This window comes from Hyperolius riggenbachi, chromosome 10 (assembly GCF_040937935.1).
Source record: "Hyperolius riggenbachi isolate aHypRig1 chromosome 10, aHypRig1.pri, whole genome shotgun sequence".
In the NCBI taxonomy this organism is placed as follows: Eukaryota; Metazoa; Chordata; class Amphibia; order Anura; family Hyperoliidae; genus Hyperolius; species Hyperolius riggenbachi.
Window position 1 is genome coordinate 9,379,339 of NC_090655.1, and position 21,405 is coordinate 9,400,743.

At 43.7% G+C, this 21,405-nt stretch overlaps 1 protein-coding gene across 3 annotated transcripts in view; it reads right to left on the reverse strand.

The window, feature by feature from the left end:
- Nucleotides 1-21,405, reverse strand: part of HPS1 (HPS1 biogenesis of lysosomal organelles complex 3 subunit 1) — an 82,686-nt gene that overhangs the window by 41,947 nt on the left and 19,334 nt on the right. For 2 of the 3 annotated variants that reach the window (XM_068255063.1, XM_068255065.1), the window contains exons 2-6: nt 13,404-13,512; nt 8,622-8,735; nt 6,475-6,609; nt 5,284-5,426; nt 2,846-2,954 (exon numbers count right to left, since the gene is read on the reverse strand). In XM_068255063.1, coding sequence (XP_068111164.1) covers nt 2,846-2,954; nt 5,284-5,426; nt 6,475-6,609; nt 8,622-8,735 — 501 coding nt within the window. In that variant the 5' untranslated portion in view covers nt 13,404-13,512. Of the gene's footprint in view, nt 1-2,845; nt 2,955-5,283; nt 5,427-6,474; nt 6,610-8,621; nt 8,736-13,403; nt 13,625-21,405 lie in introns of all 3 variants that reach the window. The other variant, XM_068255064.1, reaches the window with a different exon arrangement.

Consider the following 21,405-nt stretch of genomic DNA (forward strand, 5'->3'; position numbering starts at 1 on the left):
TCACATCAGAAACAAGCATGCAGTTAATCTTGCCAGATCTGACAATAATGTCAGAAACACCTGATCTGCTGCATGCTTGTTCAGGGGCTATGGCTAATAGTATTAGAGGAAGAGGATCAGCAGGACAGCCAGGCAACTGGTATTGCTTAAACAGAAATAAATATGGCAGCCTCCATATACCTCTCACTTTAAGGTGCCCATACATCTAGCGATGATGGGCAAATTTGATCAAGAAACAAATCTCTCTCTGATTGAATCTGATCTGTCAGCTGCCCATACACCACAGACTGATTTCCAATCGATTTCAGCGGGAAATCTCTTGGGAATCAGAAAATGTATAAATGTACCCCCTGTGGGAGCATTTATACATTACCTGTCCGTTGTCACCCACCGCGCAGCGCACATCTGTTGCCCTGTTCTTCCTCTTCTAGTTGCGTCCTCACGCCCCCGGCGTTCAGCACGTGACGTCCCACAAACGCCATGCACTCTATGACAGCGGTGTGTGAGGCCCAAATGGAAGAGGAAGAACATGAAGATGGATGGGCAGTGCGCGACGGGAGACGCTAGACAGGTAATGTATAAATGCACACATGGGGGACACATTTATACACCGGGGGGGGGGGGGGGGGGGGGGGTCAGCACTGGGGTTCCGTCAGCGTTCGTTGCTTGTCCCGATATCGCTTGCCGTACCACCATGTATCCGATCGACCACAACGGCCTGGCATCTTACTTCATGTCCGATCGATACATAACGACTAATTTTGACCCGAAATTTGGTAGCATCATGGATCGGGTATGCTCTTGGCAGCACTGATTTTCATCCGGTTTGATAATAATTATCCAATCGGATGGTCGATCAGCCACCAAGTCGAGAGATGTATGGCAACCTTTATTCCCCCTTCTGCGGACTTTGCATTGCTAAAAAGGCTCATAATTCATTAGCTATAAATATATCATTGATTATTGCCGAGCGCATCACTGTACAAAATCACAGTGCACAGAGCATGTAAGGCAAGTCATGCTGCTGCAGGACACTTTACCCCACTCAGTTATGGATCTAGAAACATCTGAATAGAGGACCGGGTAAGTCCATAGTAAAATGTAAATCCACGAATATCACCAGCACACCTCACGTTAAAGCACACCGTTTATTGTGCCAGTTTCCACAATCTTCCCGGGAATATCACCAGGTGTGCTGGTGATATTCGTGGATTTACTTGAAAGTGTGGTACTGCCTATACTACTTCACCAAGCACCCCGAAACTTGATGTCGGATGGTGTGCCTGCTTCATCTGGAAAAAACATAGTAAAATGTAGGCCAAGTTATGCTGCTGCAGGAAACTTCACCCCACTCGGTTGTGGACCTGGAAACATCTGAATAAGGGGACGGGTAAGTCTATAGTTAAATGTAGGCCAAGTTATGATGCTGCAGGAAACTTTACCCTACCCGATTATGGACTATAAAACATCTGAATAGAGGACCGGGTAAGTCCATAGTAAAATGTAGGCCAAGTTATGCTGCTGCAGGAAACTTTACTCCGCCCAGTTATAGGCCTGGAAACATCTGAATAGAGGACCGGGTACATCTATAGTAAGCAAGTTATGGTGCCCATACACTGAGCCGACTAACGGCCGATCGATATCGATCGCAAATCGATTGACCAATCGATCGATTTTCGATCAATTTCAATCGATCTGACATGCTGGATAATCTAGGTCGATCTGTTGAGATTGCTTATCATTTTGCATTGGCCCTAATGGAAATCTGATGGCAAAAAATGCCATCAGATCGATTTTCAATAGATTTCATACTGAAATCTATTGGAAATCTGTTCCTAGTAAAAAATGTTCCTAAACACATCAGATAGATCAGAAATCTATCTGCTGAGCTATCTGCTGCTAATCTAACGAGTGTATGGCCTGCTTTATGCTGCTGCAGGAAACTTTACCCCACTCAGTTATGGACCCGGAAACATCTCAATAGGGGGATGGGCAAGTCTATAGTAAAATGTAAGCAATTTTATATTACCGATATTTTAAAGGGAATCTGAAGTGGCTGGATGGTGTAATGGTTAAGGAGTGGAGCGCCTCTGACACAGGCAACCTGGGTTCGACTCTGTGCTCTGCCTGTTCAGTAAGCCAGCACCTATTAAGTAGGAGACCTTGGGCAAGTTTCCCAAACACTGCTACTGCCTATAGAGCGTGTCCTAGTTGCTGCAGCTCTGGTGCTTTGAGTCTGCCAGGAGAAAAGCATGTAAATGTTCTGGGTTTGTTTGTTTGAAGTGAAAATAAACGTATGATATAATGATGTGTATGTGTAGTACAGCTAAGAAATAGAACATCAGTAGCAAAGATATGAGTCTCATATTGTTCCCAGTACAGGAAGAGTTAAGAAACTTCACTTGTTATGCAAAAGAGCTTCTCTGAGCTCTCCGACTAATTTAGTCAGAGAGCAATGCTATTTTCTAAAGCACTTATCTCAACCTGTCTCTCACTGTTTCTTGTTTGTTAAAGTTTTTCTGCCAGGAAGTTCAAAGTATCATTAGCTCTGCTCTGTTTATTGCTCATTTAAAATACAGAAATATTAGAGGATGATGATTAGAGAAAGTTATAGAAACGCAGCTATATAACTGAAAATAAAAAATATGAACCTCTTTTCTTTGCAACTAATGTTTTATTCATTATCCGTACTACTCATACAGTTAATTATAGCATAAGTTGTTTATATTTTTTCACTTCTAGTGTCACTTTAATTATGGGTTTGAATCAGCACCCAGTTACCACAACGCCCTTCCAATACGTTATCGTACAGATCACTGTCAGGCCATCAGTGCGCACTATTCACCTCCACAGCAAAGCTTTGGTCCTCGGTGCGCAGAGTGCTGTACGTGACCAGCAGACTCTGAAACGTCTTCCACACCAGGTTCCTCTGGTCGGAGTCAGCGGGGCGGAGTCTGAATCAGGGAGACAAGGAGATCGTTATTGCTGAACGCTGAATATCTCATGTACCGTCAGCTCATAAAGACACAAGAGTGACGCAAATACAGACATATACAGATGAAAATCCAGACAAGAAACCTGAAGTGCGTGCTGCTAGACTGGATCAAGGTGCTGGACTTTGACACTGATCCAGCGAGGGGGACGCCGTGCCAGACCAGATCCGGCAGCGCCGCCACTACGAATGGCAGAAATGTAGCGGAGCGGCAGGGGAGATGGCGACCGCAGCGGCGGGGGAAATGGCCGTTGGTGATCAGAGTGTTGGACTTAGGCCAAGACTTTGATTTTGACCTGAGTACAATGACACTGCGCTGGATTTTAACAGCAACAGCGCCATTTAGTGCCAATTACTTTTTCCTAAGTTGCACTATGGGGCTTGTTTCACTAAGCTGTGCTGCTAAAGCAGCGCAGCATAATGAGAGCAGAGAGTGATATAATGGCCTGTGCATGCTATGCAGCCATAGCGTACGCAGTGAAATGATGCTGTGCTCATGTAGTGTGAAGGGCGCTTCATTACACTTAAAGTGAACCAGAGACAAAGCACCCTCATGTATTTTACCATATATATCAGTGGGAACATTAGAGAAAACACCTACCTGCTCTCTGTTTCATTCTTCACTGCTCAGCTTGCTTGTTATCATGCCTGATAAAATCCCCCACTGAGCATTCAGTCCGGCTTTGCTCAGGAATCATTATAGCTGAGTCTGTCTTCTCTGATGTCTTTTCAAGCCCAAGCCTGCCCCCTTGTGGCTCTGCTATAATGACTCAGCTTTGAATATTCCTGAGCAAAGCCAGACTGAATGCTCAGTCGGGGATTTTATCAGCGCTGATAACAAGCAGGCTGAGCAGTGAAAGATGAAACAGAGAGGAGGGTAGGTGTTTTCTCTAATGTTCCCACTGATATATATGGTAAAATACATGAGGGCGCTTCGTCTCTGGTTCACTTTAACGAGCGCTCTACTGAACACGTCAAGTGACAGGCAGCCTACAGGGCCTAAGTGCAGGAATCTCGTACTTTGAAAGTACTGGACCCGCCGGGCAGGTACAGTAGAGCGTTCCTTAGGTGTAATGAAACGCCGGTTACACTAAATGAGCACAGCGTAATTTAGCAGCGCTCGCTATGGCTGCATAGCGTGCACAGGCCACTACAACACTCTCTGCTCTAGTAAAGCTGCGCTGCTGTAGCAGCTCAGCTTAGTGAATCAAGCCCAATGTCCCACATGGGACCTATACAGAAAAAGGCCAATGTCGCACCTAGTCCAACATAGGACTGGAAAGAGTTAATGGGCACCTTTAGACTGTTGCCCAGCAGGGGTCGGTCCCTCGGGTGACATTGCTGAGCTGAGAGTGTACAGACGCGTTGCTGGCTGGCAGACTAGCGGCGCATTCTGTTGTTATGGGGGGGGGGAGGGGTAGCGGAGGGCCAACAGAGTGGCGGATTTGTGATGTCACGTGGTGGGCGGGGTGATCAATGCTCTCAGTTTTTGCTCAACCAAGTTAATCCGCCAGGCTAATTGATGGATGGGGCGTTGGTGGGGCATTGGGGCCGCTGTACACACGCTAGATTCTCAACCAAGTTTCATTTAGCATCTGTACGAGGCTTAAAGAGGACCTGTAGTGAAAATAACATTTTAAAAAATTGCTTATTGTTTTTTACAATATTCATTGATAGAATATTTAGTCCCTGTTTTCCCATTGTAAAAACTTTCCTCTCCCTGATTTATATTCTTTAGTTCTGCCAGGTGATCTGTACAGAATGTTTGTAACAGAGAGAGATGTTGCTTGCTTGGCAGTTGGTAAAAAGCTGTTACTTCCCACAATGCAATGAGGTTCACAGACAGCAAACTGTCAGGACCATGGTCATGACATCACACTGTGGGAGGGGTTTCACCACAATATCAGTCCTACAGACCCCTCTGATGATCTGGTTGCATTTTTCTCCTATAGAACTCCAAGCACACAGATATGTGGCAGATCAGTAACTAGTTGTGGGTTGGAATGTGCTTCAGAGGACAAAGCTGTATATCCATAAATGGTGGACTACACAAGTGGCTTTTCAATCCTGATTTAATCCCCTGCAGGGTTGGAGCTTGACTGAGTGAGGTAGGGACTGGAGTTCCATAGGATAGGGGCAGCACAACAAAAGACTCTGGTTCCAAAGCTTTTGAGGCAGACTTGTTGAATGCACATAAAACACAGATTTCTGTAATAAATCGTGTATATCTGACACATATCAGCTAGTGCAGGTTAATAAACAGCACATATAAATCTGATTCATATACATACTCCTTGCGAATTAACTGTCCATCTAATGTGATGAGGCCAAAGTGCACCTCAGTGAGTCTCTTCAGGACAAAGAGCTTCCGCCGCAAATCGTCCTCGCTCTCCGATCCGTCCCCATTCACCGCAATGAAGAGACATTCGCCAAACTGCGGAGACACAACGAGAGGGAGAATCCATTCAGATACCTCTACACAGAACATTAGTGACACCCCCACAGGATGGTAACTGGGGGTACATGCAGAATGGGCGTTACGGAAATTCGGGTGCTGGAGATAGCTGCTAGCAGTTTATTAGTAAAATTACCATTACTCTGCTATTGTGCCGTAGTACCGTAATTACTATAGTAAAATATCTGTAAATATTACTGCCACTAAACCTAACCCCCTCATCAGTGCTAATCACAACTGTAATTTGATCCCTCAGCTGTGTCAGCTGACTGCCACGGCTGAGAGATCATTTGTAAACACAGGATGTTAATATGGCTGCTTCCATGAAAGCAGGAAGTAGACACACTGCACATTTATTGCAGGATTTGTATCAATCTTTAAAGGAATACTGTAAGGGGGGGGGGGGGGGGGGTCGAGGGAAAATGATGAATGAAAGTTACCCGGGGCTTCTAACGGTCCCCCGCAGACATCCTGTGTTGGCGCAGCCGCTCCCCAATACTCCGGCCCCGTCTCCGGTTCACTTCTGGAATTTTAGACTTTAAAGTCTGAAAACCACTGCACCGGCGTTGCCGTGTCCTCGCTCCCGCTGACGTCACCAGGAGCGTACTGCGCAGGCACAGACCAAACTGGGCCTGCGCAATACACGCCTGGTGATGTCAGCGGGAGCGACGCAGACACAGTGGTTTTCTGACTTTAAAGTCTGAAATTCCAGAAGTGACCCGGAGGCGGGGCCAGAGCATCGGGGAGTGGCTGCGCGGGCACAGGACCTCTGTGGGGGACCATTAGAAGCCCCGGGTAAGTACAACTCATTTTCCCCCGACCCCCCTACACTATTCCTTTACAGAAAAACATTTCTTGGTTACAGCTATTATGCTGTTGCTTATCTTTTAGAGCAGCAAAGAAGTTCTGATTTCACCCTACACTCGGCAGGTGCTGAATATCGTGTCTGCAGCGCACCACGATTGGAATATTCAGTGTGGGAGGGCCCTGGCAATCTAGCGCCGCTGTACACGTCAGAAGTGATTACCATGTGCAGGACGCACAGGTGGCCATTCTCGGAGGTGAAGCAGGTGTAGGTGTCACCGATCTTCTCCAGCAGGGTCACACTCGAGATGATTAGCGGGGCAAACAGAGTATTGATGCTGTCACCAAACGTCGGAGTCTAGGAGGAAATAAAATGGACGTTTACGTAACAGAAACAAATATTTATGATGTGTGAATGAGCGGGAAGCACATGCTGTCTTAGCGCCACATATGGGGCATACGTGACCCGCATACGTTCTGTGGAAAATGTCAGCATTGGGTACTAAAGAGCTAAATTTAGCATTCAGATATGTAACAGCTTTATTGTGCTTGCTGAAGGCAGACAATGCGTAACTCTCACAGCGTAATGTTTGTATAATCCTATCAATTTAGAGTGATCAGACTTAAGGTGGCCACTAATGGTCCAAACTGCTGAACAATCAGCTGGTAACGAACAATCAGAAACACTGACGGGAATTGAAAACTTGCCTGATCAGATTAATGGAATCGATAAGAAAAACAAATCGGTTGTCGTGATTGGATCAGATCTGGCAAGTTTTCATTTCCCATTAGTGTTCTAGATAGATCATTTCCAGATGATTTTTGGCTGGTCGATCGTACAGCAAATTGTACCGTTTGTGGCTACCTTAAAGGTCCAATTTCCTGAATAAACCGATCTGACAGTTGCAATTGACCTGAACGATCAACCTGAACGATCCAAGCTGATTGTTGCAATAAATCGTTCAGGCCCACCTTGGATGGGAAAACCATATGAAATCCAAATAGACGTAGGCCTCTTTCACAGTGCGACGTTAAAGTCACACGTTAGCAAATGTTTCAACACAGACTAACCACAGCAATACTAATTCTTTACGACATTCCCAGTGCACACGTTGCGTTTGTGTGTAACGTGTAGCATTGTTAGAAAGTGCTGCATGCTGTGCGTTCTACTGTTTGCACAAGCTCAGTAATGACCTGGAAGCATAATTTTCATTGCCTGTATGTTCTACTGTATGCGACAATAACGTGGCATTAAGTTGCGTTGCGACTTTTTGGGGGCGTTGAGTTGTAATTTGCATTGCGACTTTAACGTTGCATCAAACTGCAACGTCCTACTGTGAAAGAGACCTAAAAGAATCGCTCTGAAATTGGAATCAATGGAACAATTGCTAAAATGATCCTGTAAAAAGTACCTGATTTAATGGATCGCAAGGTTGATTGATTGGCAGATTGTACCCTTAATGGGCACCTATACAGGATCAATCTCACAGCTCTTTTCTAGGGATGAGCTTCCGATTTCTGCAGAAACTCGGTCTTCTGAGTTTCAGAAATACTGCATGACCGAGACTCAGAAATCTTAGACCAATCACAAGACTTAAAAGTATCCGGCCAATCAGAGAACGCAGAGGTTTACCGCGGTTGCCGATTCGAAATGCGGTTCCCGCATAATAGCGAATATTTGTTCCATGCAGAAGTTTACCGCGGTTGCCAAACATAAATGAGAATTCAGCATTATAGTGTACATCTGCAAAAAATAATGGTTTCCGCAAAAAAAAGGTTTTTTGATTTTTTTACAGTGAATCAGTAATTCCGATGAAGTGAAGGTGAATTAGAGGACTCCGCCATTACTTAAACACTTTTAAATTTGATGCGGCTGCTCCAGAGACATTCCCTTTGCAGAAGACAGTCGCCTGACCCAGAGGTCTGTGTAGGAAGCATAGAGCTGCCAACAAAGTGGGAGGTTTATCCCAGCAAAGACCCACCCTCTGACCACACCCACTCACCCTGCCACTGAGCACAGTGAGGAAGCGGGAGGGGTCAGCATTGTGCTCAGAGAGGGAAAGGCTATCTCTGGCTTCCTTTCAGCTCCTCCCTGACTATTATGGGGGTGATGACTGGAAGGAGGGAGGAGTCTGGATGATTTATAAACATTTTGTTACTTCAGGGAAGCAGCATTTGACAGAGCACAGGAAGACCGCATTGCAATACCAACTGACCAGGTAATAAAAAATGAATAATGCAAAAATGGTTAAGACCAATGCACAAAGCTTTCATTTGTTCAATACTTCTTGTGTAAAAAAAAAATAAAATAATAATAAGCCTAAACTACTGGCAGTTAATCAAATAACAAAATAAAAAGTTACTTTTCACCTCTAAACATTCCTCAGATCCGGAGTATTTGCTGTGAAGATTCTTTTCAAATTCTTCATCAGCCCAACAGAAGAGAACCTCGGCCCCCTCGGAGACAATGAGTACGCATTTCATCTGCCGGAACAAAACGCGTTACTGTTACACTGTGTGTCTGTAAGGGTCCATTCATACTAGAAATCACTAAACGCTAACGCAAAGGCTGAGCGATTTTCTGGCGTTTTTTCCTAGCGATTTTTCACTGTATAGAAAGCGTTTTTCCAGCGATTAGCGTTTTGTGATTTCTAGTTCAATTTAGCCCGCAGATTCGCTCCAGAATCGCTCAGAAAACGCTGCAGGCAACACGTTTACATTTCAGCAAATCGCAAATTGCTTAGATGAGAACACTTCCATACACTTTCATTGTACAAACGTTTTTCACACCGCTCTGAAAACGCACAAGTGTGAATAGGCACTAAGAGGCCTGTCTGGCCACAGTATGGCAGCTGCGGGTGTTACAGCAACGCGCAGCACCCGCCTGACTCCATCAGTAACACCGCACGGGACAGCACTGCGGACACAAATGTATGCAGCGGTGCATTCTGGGAACGTACGTCTGTGTACCAAATGGTGCTGTGTGTACCTGATTTCTATATACATCATACCCTATGCACGTATTGCTGAATCTGCACACAGACACGGTGATATGTTTCGGGCCTTTACGAGATAGTAAATATCAGAATGATTTCAGTTATATTTACTACACAGTGAATTCCCACCAAAACCCAGGCGGACTGGGCAGAAGTTAGCCGCTTGTTCACAAAACGGCGCACAAAATCTCGACACATGGCAAGCCTGGCGCTGGCCATCAGTGGGGAGGACCTCCCCCATGCAGAGTGGCACAACAAGGACAAAATTGTAAAAGTTTAAAAACATAGATATAAAATATACATTTCACTCGGAGTAAAGTGTGCTATAAATGACTTTTTCCTATGTCAGTGTCCCCTACAATAGGTAGTAAAAAGCTGACAGATCTGACAGATTTTGGACTAGTCCATCTCCTCATGGGTGATTCTCAGGGTTTCCTTTATTCTTTACAAAAGCACCCCCCTGGAAAAGATCTACAGTATACAAAGCTGTAAGGCAGCTTCCCTATTCGTTTAGGCTGAGCAACTGCTGTTTAGTACAGTACAAGCTTTTGTAAACAACGGATTTGCAGAGAATCCCCAATAAGGCCGGATCCACACTATAAGTGCTTTTGGGAGCGCTTGTGTTTGATTAGCTCTTGCTGAGCGCTTGTAAAAAAAAATAATAAAAAAAAAAATCGCTCCAATTCACTTTTATTCAAATCACGGTAAAAATTGCCATGATTGCTGCGATCACGTATGCGGAAAAACAAACGCAATTGCTGCGATTTTCACTGCGATTTGAAATAAAGTGAATGGAAGCGATTTTTTAACAAGCGTTAATCAAACGCAAGCGCTCCCAAAAACGCTTATAGTGTGAATCCGGCCTATAGGGATGGACCAGATCTGCAATATTTTCATTGCCTATTGTAAGTGACAGCAACATATGAAAAAAGTAACTTATAGTGCAATTTACCAAGGGAAAAACTTTATTCATATGTATGTATTTTAAAGCGGACCTGAACTCAGAACTTCCTCTCTGGTCTAAAAGATAAGCAACAGCATAATAACCTTTACAGAAAAAACATTTCTTTGCTTTCATGGAAGCAAACATATTGTTAACATCCTGTGTTTATAAATGAGCTTTTCTGCCGAGGCAATCAGCTGACACGGGGAGAGATCAAATTACACTTGTGATTAATCACACGAGGGGTAACAGGCTAAACTCTCTAAATACATACAGGGTGCATTTCTTTCTGCGTTTGCCTTCTGTCCTGTGCGAGAGTTCAGGTCCACTTTACATTTTTACATTTTCGCGATAACTGTCCTTAAATAAACAGAGAGAAGGAGAGTTGGTGCGCTATAAACGTGTGATTAGATATTCTCCATCTATATTTCCATAGAAGGCCCACACTGGAAGCTGTGTTTGCGTTTCTGCTCTCGTGTTTTTGTGCATGTGGTTTCATAGAAAAAAAATGGCTATTACTCGTGAAAAAAATGTGCACATCTGCAGTTACTGAACAATACTTGTTAATAAAAATCAGGGCTGTGGAGTCGGAGTTGGAGTCGGAGCAATTTTAGGTACCCGGCCGGAGTCGTAGTTGGAGTCGTTGGTTTCATACACTGAGGAGTCGGAGTCGGATGATTTCTGAACAAAATCCACAGCCCTAGTAAGTATTAGACTAAGGAGTCGGAGTCGAGGAGTCAGAGCCATTTTGGGTACCCAGAGTCGGAGTTGGAGTCAGAAGATTTTTGTACCGACTCCACAGCCCTGATAAAAATACATAAAACTGTTTGTGGAATAATGCTGCACGTTGTCAGATTTTGTTTAGCAGCTGAAAATTCACAAGAAAAATAAATAATCCCATTGGTTTACAAGGGCTGTCATTTAATATGCACTTTACTAGGCAAAAAAAAAAAAAAAAATGCACACAAATGTGATAAGTGTGGACTAGAGGTGGGCAGAAATTACGCCTATGGGTTATTACACATCGTAACCGCAATGTGAAATTTGATTCCGTACAACATGTTTTGCATGCACACATAATCGCTAACCGTAATTATGCATTAGCGTCAATTACACGTAATTTCGGACGCGATCCTTTTTACGCATGCAAACAGATTTTTCGCATTGAATATTTAAAGGGAATCTGAAGTGAAAATAAACTTATGATATAATGATTTGTATGTGTAGTGCAGCTAAGAAATAGAATATTATGCCTGGTATACACCATGCAATTCCCCATCAGATCGATGGGTCAATAGATAATTTCCGACAAATCCGATCGGATTTCAGATCATTTTTCTGATCACTTCTATGCAAATCGATAAAAAACGATCAGAACTCAGATCGGACCTGTCGGAAATGATCTATTCAACCCATCCATCTGACGGGGAATTGCATGGTGTGTATCAGTTGTTATCTATGCAAAAGAGCTTCTCCGAGCTCCATTACCAAAAAAAGTTGCGGACAGCACTGTCTTTTGAAGCTCTTATCTCAAATGTCTCTCATTGTTCCTTGTTTGTTTATAGTTTTCCTACAGAGGAAGGTTCAAAAGGTCATTAGCTGCTCTCTAAACTCATTTAAAATGTGTAAACTGTATATATTAGACAATGATGCAATGTAAAAAAAAAAAAAAAAAAAAAAAAGCTATATAACTGAAAATAAAAATAGGAGACTTTTCTTTGCTACTAATGCTCTAGTAATTATCCGTACTACACAAACAAGTCATTACATCATACGTTTTTTTCCTCTTCAGTGTCACTTTAAATAATTGACGCACGTGTGTAGTATACCAGCTGATAAACGCAATTTTTTTTTCTGCATACGAATGAATTTTTCACAGTGAATATTAAAATAATAACCACACGTCTGCAGTATACCGGCTGTGAGAACGCAAATTATTTTTCGCATACGAACACATTTTTCACAATGAGTATTTAACTAAAAGCCACGCATGTGCAGTACATTGGCGTATAGATGCGTATATTTTTATGCATTCAACGCGAATGACGCGCAATTACGATTTACATGCGTAGTATGATGTATGTAACAATCGCAACTACACGAATAATCGTAATTAACACATTACAAACTCCACTTGTTTGGACCCCACCCTAATTATTTTCATTTCCTCAATTATCCCCACTGTAGCCTTAGGCTAGTTACACACCAGGACGTTGCGTTTAGGGGACGTTATAGGGCACATAACGTGCCCCTAACGCAACGCCTGGTGCTCTCTGGTGTGGACGTCGGAGTGAGCCGCGTTGTGCAGCTCACTCTGGCGTCCGTGATGACGTGATGCGTACTCTTGGACGCATGCGGCATCACGTGGTCCCGCCGGCCAATCGCCGCACAGAGCGGCCGCTCCAGGAAGTAAACACTGCACGTCACTGAGTGCAGTGAATATTAATTAGCCATGTGCCCGGCCGCTCTCCGCTCCTCCCCAACGTTACTGAGCATGTGCAAGCTGTCGAACGCGGTTCTGCCGCTTATGAAGTACTGCATGCAGTACGTTGTCTAATGGCGCAGCGTTACTGAGTAACGCAACGTGAGCACTGTGAACAGCCCCATTGATTTTTCATTGCTGTGCGGTGGGGTGCGTTACAGGCTGCTCTAACGTGCGCCTGTAACGTCCCACTGTGAAACCAGCCATAGTCTGCAAGATACTAATAATTTTAAGTGGATGCAAACTGTGTTATTAGTATTGTAAATACCAAGTCCTAATTGCATACATTTGCCTACAATTAAAGGGACTCTGAGATGACAGTGATATGGAGGCTGCCATATAGTATTCATTTCCTTGTGAACAATGTCAGTTGCCTGGCACACTTGTTGATCCTCTGGCATAAGTAGCTTCTGAGTCAAAACCCTGGAACAAGCATGCAGCTATCATTAACATAACTTTAGATTGAGCTGGAGATCATAAGCTCGACATTGGCTGTCTCCAGTACCAGAAGGGACCAGGGAAATAGGTTTTATTTGCTGCCATGACCCCCCCCCCCCCCCCCCTTTTCTGGAGAAATGTACCTACTTCCTCTTAGGAAAGGAAATTCTTTCAAACGGACAAAAGCAACCGTAAAATTCCCAAAAAGCAACTACTTTCTATTTTTTTTCAAACTACCCAAAACTTTTATCCTGGAAGGGTTAGTAAAGTTGAAGGTCCTGCATATCACCTACCTTTTGTTCCTGAGATTTTATCCTCCTATCCTTGTTGAATATTTACTTTGTGCAGCGAATCCTCAAATCCATTGCATGATGTTCTCATACAAATCCCTCCTCCGTCCACCTGTAACGGATCAAATCACGGAGTGAATATATGTGGGGTCCACCTCAGGAAGCAGGGGAGGGGGGCGAAGGCAGACTATGTACTCCGTCCAGTGCTGCAGAAGATGTCAGGGCTACATAAATACATAATAATAATATGATAGGACATTACACTATGACTATGATAGGATTAGATTGTGAGCTCCTCTGAGGACAGTCAGTGACATGACTATGTACTCTGTACAGTGCTGCAGAAGATGTCAGGGCTACATAAATACATAATAATAATATGATAGGACATTACACTATGACTATGGTAGGATTAGAGTGTGAGCTCCTCTGAGGACAGTCAGTGACATGACTATGTACTCTGTAATGTGCTGCAGGAGATGTCAGTGCTATATAAATACATAATAATAATATGGTAGGACATTATACTATGACTATGGTAGGATTAGAGAGTGAGCTCCTCTGAGGACAGTCAGTGACATGACTATGTACTCTGTAATGTGCTGCAGGAGATGTCAGTGCTATATAAATACATAATAATAATATGGTAGGACATTACACTATGACTATGGTAGGATTGGAGTGTGAGCTCCTCTGAGGACAGTCAGTGACATGACTATGTACTCTGTAATGTGCTGCAGGAGATGTCAGTGCTATATAAATACATAATAATAATATGGTAGGACATTAGACTATGACTATGGTAGGGTTAGATTGTGAGCTCCTCTGAGGACAGTCAGTGACATGACTTTGTACTCTGTAATGTGCTGCAGGAGATGTCAGTGCTATATAAATACATAATAATAATATGGTAGGACATTAGACTATGACTATGGTAGGATTAGAGTGTGATCTCCTCTGAGGACAGTCAGTGACATGACTATGTACTCTGTAATGTGCTGCAGAAGATGTCAGTGCTGTATAAATACATAATAATAATATGGTAGGACATTAGGCTATGACTATGGTAGGATTAGAGTGTGAGCTCCTCTGAGGACAGTCAGTGACATGACTATGTAATGTGCTGCAGGAGATGTCAGTGCTATATAAATACATAATAATAATATGGTAGGACATTAGACTATGACTATGGTAGGATTAGATTGTGAGCTCCTCTGAGGACAGTCAGTGACATGACTATGCACTCTAATGTGCTGCAGAAGATGTCAGTGCTATATAAATACATAATAATATGGTAGGATTAGAGTGTGAGCTCCTGTGAGGACAGTCAGTGACATGACTATGTACTCTGTACAGTGCTGCAGATGTCAGTGCTATATAAATACATAATAATATGGTAGGACATTACACTATGACTATGGTAGGATTAGAGTGTGAGCTCCTGTGAGGACAGTCAGTGACATGACTATGTACTCTGTAATGTGCTGCAGAAGATGTCAGTGCTATATAAATACATAATAATAATAATATGGTAGGACATTAGAATATGACTATGGTAGGATTAGATTGTGAGCTCCTCTGAGGACAGTCAGTGACATGACTATGCACTCTAATGTGCTGCAGAAGATGTCAGTGCTATACACTGTAAATACATAATAATATGGTAGGATTAGAGTGTGAGCTCCTGTGAGGACAGTCAGTGACATGACTATGTACTCTGTAATGTGCTGCAGGAGATGTCAGTGCTATATAAATACATAATAATATCGTAGGACATTACACTATGACTATGGTAGGATTAGAGTGTGAGCTCCTCTGAGGACAGTCAGTGAGATGACTATGTACTCTGCAATGTGCTGCAGAAGATGTCAGTGCTATATAAATACATAATAATATCGTAGGACATTACACTATGACTATGGTAGGATTAGAGTGTGAGCTCCTCTGAGGACAGTCAGTGACATGACTATGTACTCTGTAATATGCTGCAGAAGATGTCAGTGCTATATAAATACATAATAATAATATGGTAGGACATTAGACTATTACTATGGTGGGATTCGATTGTGAGTTCCTCTGAGGACAGTCAGTGACATGACTATGTACTCTGTAATGTGCTGCAGGAGATGTCAGTGCTATATAAATACATAATAATAATATGGTAGGACATTAGACTATGACTATGGTAGGATTAGAGTGTGAGCTCCTCTGAGGACAGTCAGTGACATGACTATGCACTCTAATGTGCTGCAGAAGATGTCAGTGCTATATAAATACATAATAATATGGTAGGATTAGAGTGTGAGCTCCTGTGAGGACAGTCAGTGACATGACTATGTACTCTGTACAGTGCTGCAGATGTCAGTGCTATATAAATACATAATAATATGGTAGGACATTACACTATGACTATGGTAGGATTAGAGTGTAAGCTCCTCTGAGGACAGTCAGTGACATGACTATGTACTCTGTAATGTGCTGCAGAAGATGTCAGTGCTATATAAATACATAATAATAATAATATGGTAGGACATTAGACTATGACTATGGTAGGATTAGAGTGTGAGCCCCTCTGAGGACAGTCAGTGACATGACTATGTACTCTGTAAAGTGCTGCAGAAGATGTCAGTGCTATATAAATACATAATAATAATATGGTAGGACATTAGACTATTACTATGGTGGGATTAGATTGTGAGTTCCTCTGAGGACAGTCAGTGACATGACTATGTACTCTGTAATGTGCTGCAGAAGAGGTCAGTGCTATATAAATACATGATAATAATATGGTAGGACATTAGGCTATGACTATGGTAGGATTAGAGTGTGAGCTCCTCTGAGGAAAGTCAGTGACATGACTATGTACTCTGTAATGTGCTGCAGGAGATGTCAGTGCTATATAAATACATAATAATAATATGGTAGGACATTAGACTATGACTATGGTAGGATTAGAGTGTGAGCTCCTCTGAGGACAGTCAGTGACATGACTATGTACTCTGTAATGTGCTGCAGAAGAGGTCAGTGCTATATAAATACATGATAATAATATGGTAGGACATTAGGCTATGACTATGGTAGGATTAGAGTGTGAGCTCCTCTGAGGAAAGTCAGTGACATGACTATGTACTCTGTAATGTGCTGCAGGAGATGTCAGTGCTATATAAATACATAATAATAATATGGTAGGACATTAGACTATGACTATGGTAGGATTAGAGTGTGAGCTCCTCTGAGGACAGTCAGTGACATGACTATGCACTCTGTAATGTGCTGCAGAAGATGTCAGTGCTATATAAATACATAATAATAATATGGTAGGACATTAGACTATGACTGTGGTAGGATTAGATTGTGAGCTCCTCTGAGGACAGTCAGTGACATGACTATGCACTCTAATGTGCTGCAGAAGATGTCAGTGCTATATAAATACATAATAATATGGTAGGATTAGAGTGTGAGCTCCTGTGAGGACAGTCAGTGACATGACTATGTACTCTGTACAGTGCTGCAGATGTCAGTGCTATATAAATACATAATAATATGGTAGAACATTACACTATGACTATGGTAGGATTAGAGTGTGAGCTCCTCTGAGGACAGTCAGTGACATGACTATGTACCATGTAAAGTGCTGCAGAAGATGTCAGTGCTATATAAATACATAATAATAATATGGTAGGACATTAGACTAGGACTATGGTAGGATTAGAGTGTGTGCTCCTCTGAGGACAGTCAGTGACATTACTATGTACTCTGTGATATGCTGCAGAAGATGTCAGTGCTATATAAATACATAATAATAATATGGTAGGACATTAGACTATGACTATGGTAGGATTAGAGTGTGAGCTCCTCTGAGGACAGTCAGTGACATGACTATGTGCTCTGTAATGTGCTGCAGGAGATGTCAGTGCTATATAAATACATAATAATAATATGGTAGGACATTAGACTATGACTATGGTAGGATTAGAGTGTGAGCTCCTCTGAGGACAGTCAGTGACATGACTATGTACTCTGTAATGTGCTGCAGAAGATGTCAGTGCTATATAAATACATAATAATAATATGGTAGGACATTAGACTATGACTATGGTAGGATTAGATTGTGAGCTCCTCTGAGGACAGTCAGTGACATGACTATGTACTCTGTAATGTGCTGCAGGAGATGTCAGTGCTATATAAATACATAATAATAACAAACAGCTATCAGGGCTGGTTCACAATGGGCGCTTTACTGCAATTGCGTTTGTGTCCGCGATTCTGCAGCCCAAATATTGCGATTTGCCTCGATTAAGCACGATTTACGCTTGTGATTCCCATTCAATAGAACCAGAACCACAGCGCAATCACCCCCAAAACGCTGCATGCAGCACGTTTGCGATTAATCGAAATTACAACTGCTGCAGTGTGGACTGTCTGTGACCCCCATATATATATCCCTGCAGTGTGGACTGTCTGTGATCCCCATATATATATCCCTGCAGTGTGGACTGTCTGTGATCCCCATATATATATCCCTGCAGTGTGGACTGTCTGTGATCCCCCATATATATATATATCCCTGCAGTGTGGACTGTCTGTGATCCCCCATATATATATCCCTGCAGTGTGGACTGTCTGTGATCCCCCATATATATATCCCTGCAGTGTGGACTGTCTGTGACCCCCATATATATATATCCCTGCAGTGTGGACTGTCTGTGACCCCCATATATATATATCCCTGCAGTGTGGACTGTCTGTGACCCCCATACATATATCCCTGCAGTGTGGACTGTCTGTGATCCCCATACATATATCCCTGCAGTGTGGACTGTCTGTGACCCCCATATATATATCCCTGCAGTGTGGACTGTCTGTGATCCCCATATATATATCCCTGCAGTGTGGACTGTCTGTGATCCCCCATATATATATATCCCTGCAGTGTGGACTGTCTGTGACCCCCATATATATATCCCTGCAGTGTGGACTGTCTGTGACCCCCATATATATATATCCCTGCAGTGTGGACTGTCTGTGACCCCCATATATATATATCCCTGCAGTGTGGACTGTCTGTGACCCCCATACATATATCCCTGCAGTGTGGACTGTCTGTGATCCCCATATATATACGCCTGCAGTGTGGACTGTCTGTGACCCCCATATATATATCCCTGCAGTGTGGACTGTCTGTGACCCCCATACATATATCCCTGCAGTGTGGACTGTCTGTGACCCCCATACATATATCCCTGCAGTGTGGACTGTCTGTGATCCCCCATATATATATATATCCCTGCAGTGTGGACTGTCTGTGACCCCCATATATATATCCCTGCAGTGTGGACTGTCTGTGACCCCCATATATATATATCCCTGCAGTGTGGACTGTCTGTGACCCCCATATATATATATCCCTGCAGTGTGGACTGTCTGTGACCCCCATACATATATCCCTGCAGTGTGGACTGTCTGTGATCCCCATACATATATCCCTGCAGTGTGGACTGTCTGTGACCCCCATATATATATCCCTGCAGTGTGGACTGTCTGTGATCCCCCATATATATATCCCTGCAGTGTGGACTGTCTGTGATCCCCCATATATATATATATCCCTGCAGTGTGGACTGTCTGTGATCCCCCATATATATATCCCTGCAGTGTGGACTGTCTGTGACCCCCATATATATATATCCCTGCAGTGTGGACTGTCTGTGACCCCCATATATATATATCCCTGCAGTGTGGACTGTCTGTGACCCCCATACATATATCCCTGCAGTGTGGACTGTCTGTGATCCCCATACATATATCCCTGCAGTGTGGACTGTCTGTGACCCCCATATATATATCCCTGCAGTGTGGACTGTCTGTGATCCCCATATATATATCCCTGCAGTGTGGACTGTCTGTGATCCCCCATATATATATATCCCTGCAGTGTGGACTGTCTGTGACCCCCATATATATATCCCTGCAGTGTGGACTGTCTGTGACCCCCATATATATATATCCCTGCAGTGTGGACTGTCTGTGACCCCCATATATATATATCCCTGCAGTGTGGACTGTCTGTGACCCCCATACATATATCCCTGCAGTGTGGACTGTCAGTGATCCCCATATATATACGCCTGCAGTGTGGACTGTCTGTGACCCCCATATATATATCCCTGCAGTGTGGACTGTCTGTGACCCCCATACATATATCCCTGCAGTGTGGACTGTCTTTGACCCCCATACATATATCCCTGCAGTGTGGACTGTCTGTGATCCCCCATATATATATATATCCCTGCAGTGTGGACTGTCTGTGACCCCCATATATATATCCCTGCAGTGTGGACTGTCTGTGACCCCCATATATATATATCCCTGCAGTGTGGACTGTCTGTGACCCCCATATATATATATCCCTGCAGTGTGGACTGTCTGTGACCCCCATACATATATCCCTGCAGTGTGGACTGTCTGTGATCCCCATACATATATCCCTGCAGTGTGGACTGTCTGTGACCCCCATATATATATCCCTGCAGTGTGGACTGTCTGTGATCCCCATATATATATCCCTGCAGTGTGGACTGTCTGTGATCCCCCATATATATATATCCCTGCAGTGTGGACTGTCTGTGACCCCCATATATATATCCCTGCAGTGTGGACTGTCTGTGACCCCCATATATATATATCCCTGCAGTGTGGACTGTCTGTGACCCCCATATATATATATCCCTGCAGTGTGGACTGTCTGTGACCCCCATACATATATCCCTGCAGTGTGGACTGTCTGTGATCCCCATATATATACGCCTGCAGTGTGGACTGTCTGTGACCCCCATATATATATCCCTGCAGTGTGGACTGTCTGTGACCCCCATACATATATCCCTGCAGTGTGGACTGTCTGTGACCCCCATACATATATCCCTGCAGTGTGGACTGTCTGTGATCCCCCATATATATATATATCCCTGCAGTGTGGACTGTCTGTGACCCCCATATATATATCCCTGCAGTGTGGACTGTCTGTGACCCCCATATATATATCCCTGCAGTGTGGACTGTCTGTGATCCCCATATATATATATCCCTGCAGTGTGGACTGTCTGTGACCCCCATATATATATCCCTGCAGTGTGGACTGTCTGTGACCCCCATATATATATCCCTGCAGTGTGGACTGTCTGTGACCCCCATACATATATCCCTGCAGTGTGGACTGTCTGTGACCCCCCATATATATACGCCTGCAGTGTGGACTGTCTGTGACCCTCATACATATATCCCTGCAGTGTGGACTGTCTGTGATCCCCCATATATATATCCCTGCAGTGTGGACTGTCTGTGATCCCCATACATATATCCCTGCAGTGTGGACTGTCTGTGATCCCCATACATATATCCCTGCAGTGTGGACTGTCTGTGACCCCCATATATATATCCCTGCAGTGTGGACTGTCTGTGACCCCCATATATATAAGCCTGCAGTGTGGACTGTCTGTGATCCCCATATATATATCCCTGCAGTGTGGACTGTCTGTGATCCCCCATACATATATCCCTGCAGTGTGGACTGTCTGTGATCCCCATATATATATCCCTGCAGTGTGGACTGTCTGTGACCCCCCATATATATATATCCCTGCAGTGTGGACTGTCTGTGACCCCCATACATATATCCCTGCAGTGTGGACTGTCTGTGACCCCCCATATATATACGCCTGCAGTGTGGACTGTCTGTGACCCTCATACATATATCCCTGCAGTGTGGACTGTCTGTGATCCCCCATATATATATCCCTGCAGTGTGGACTGTCTGTGATCCCCATATATATATATCCCTGCAGTGTGGACTGTCTGTGATCCCCCATATATATATCCCTGCAGTGTGGACTGTCTGTGACCCCCATATATATAAGCCTGCAGTGTGGACTGTCTGTGATCCCCATATATATATCCCTGCAGTGTGGACTGTCTGTGACCCCCATATATATATCCCTGCAGTGTG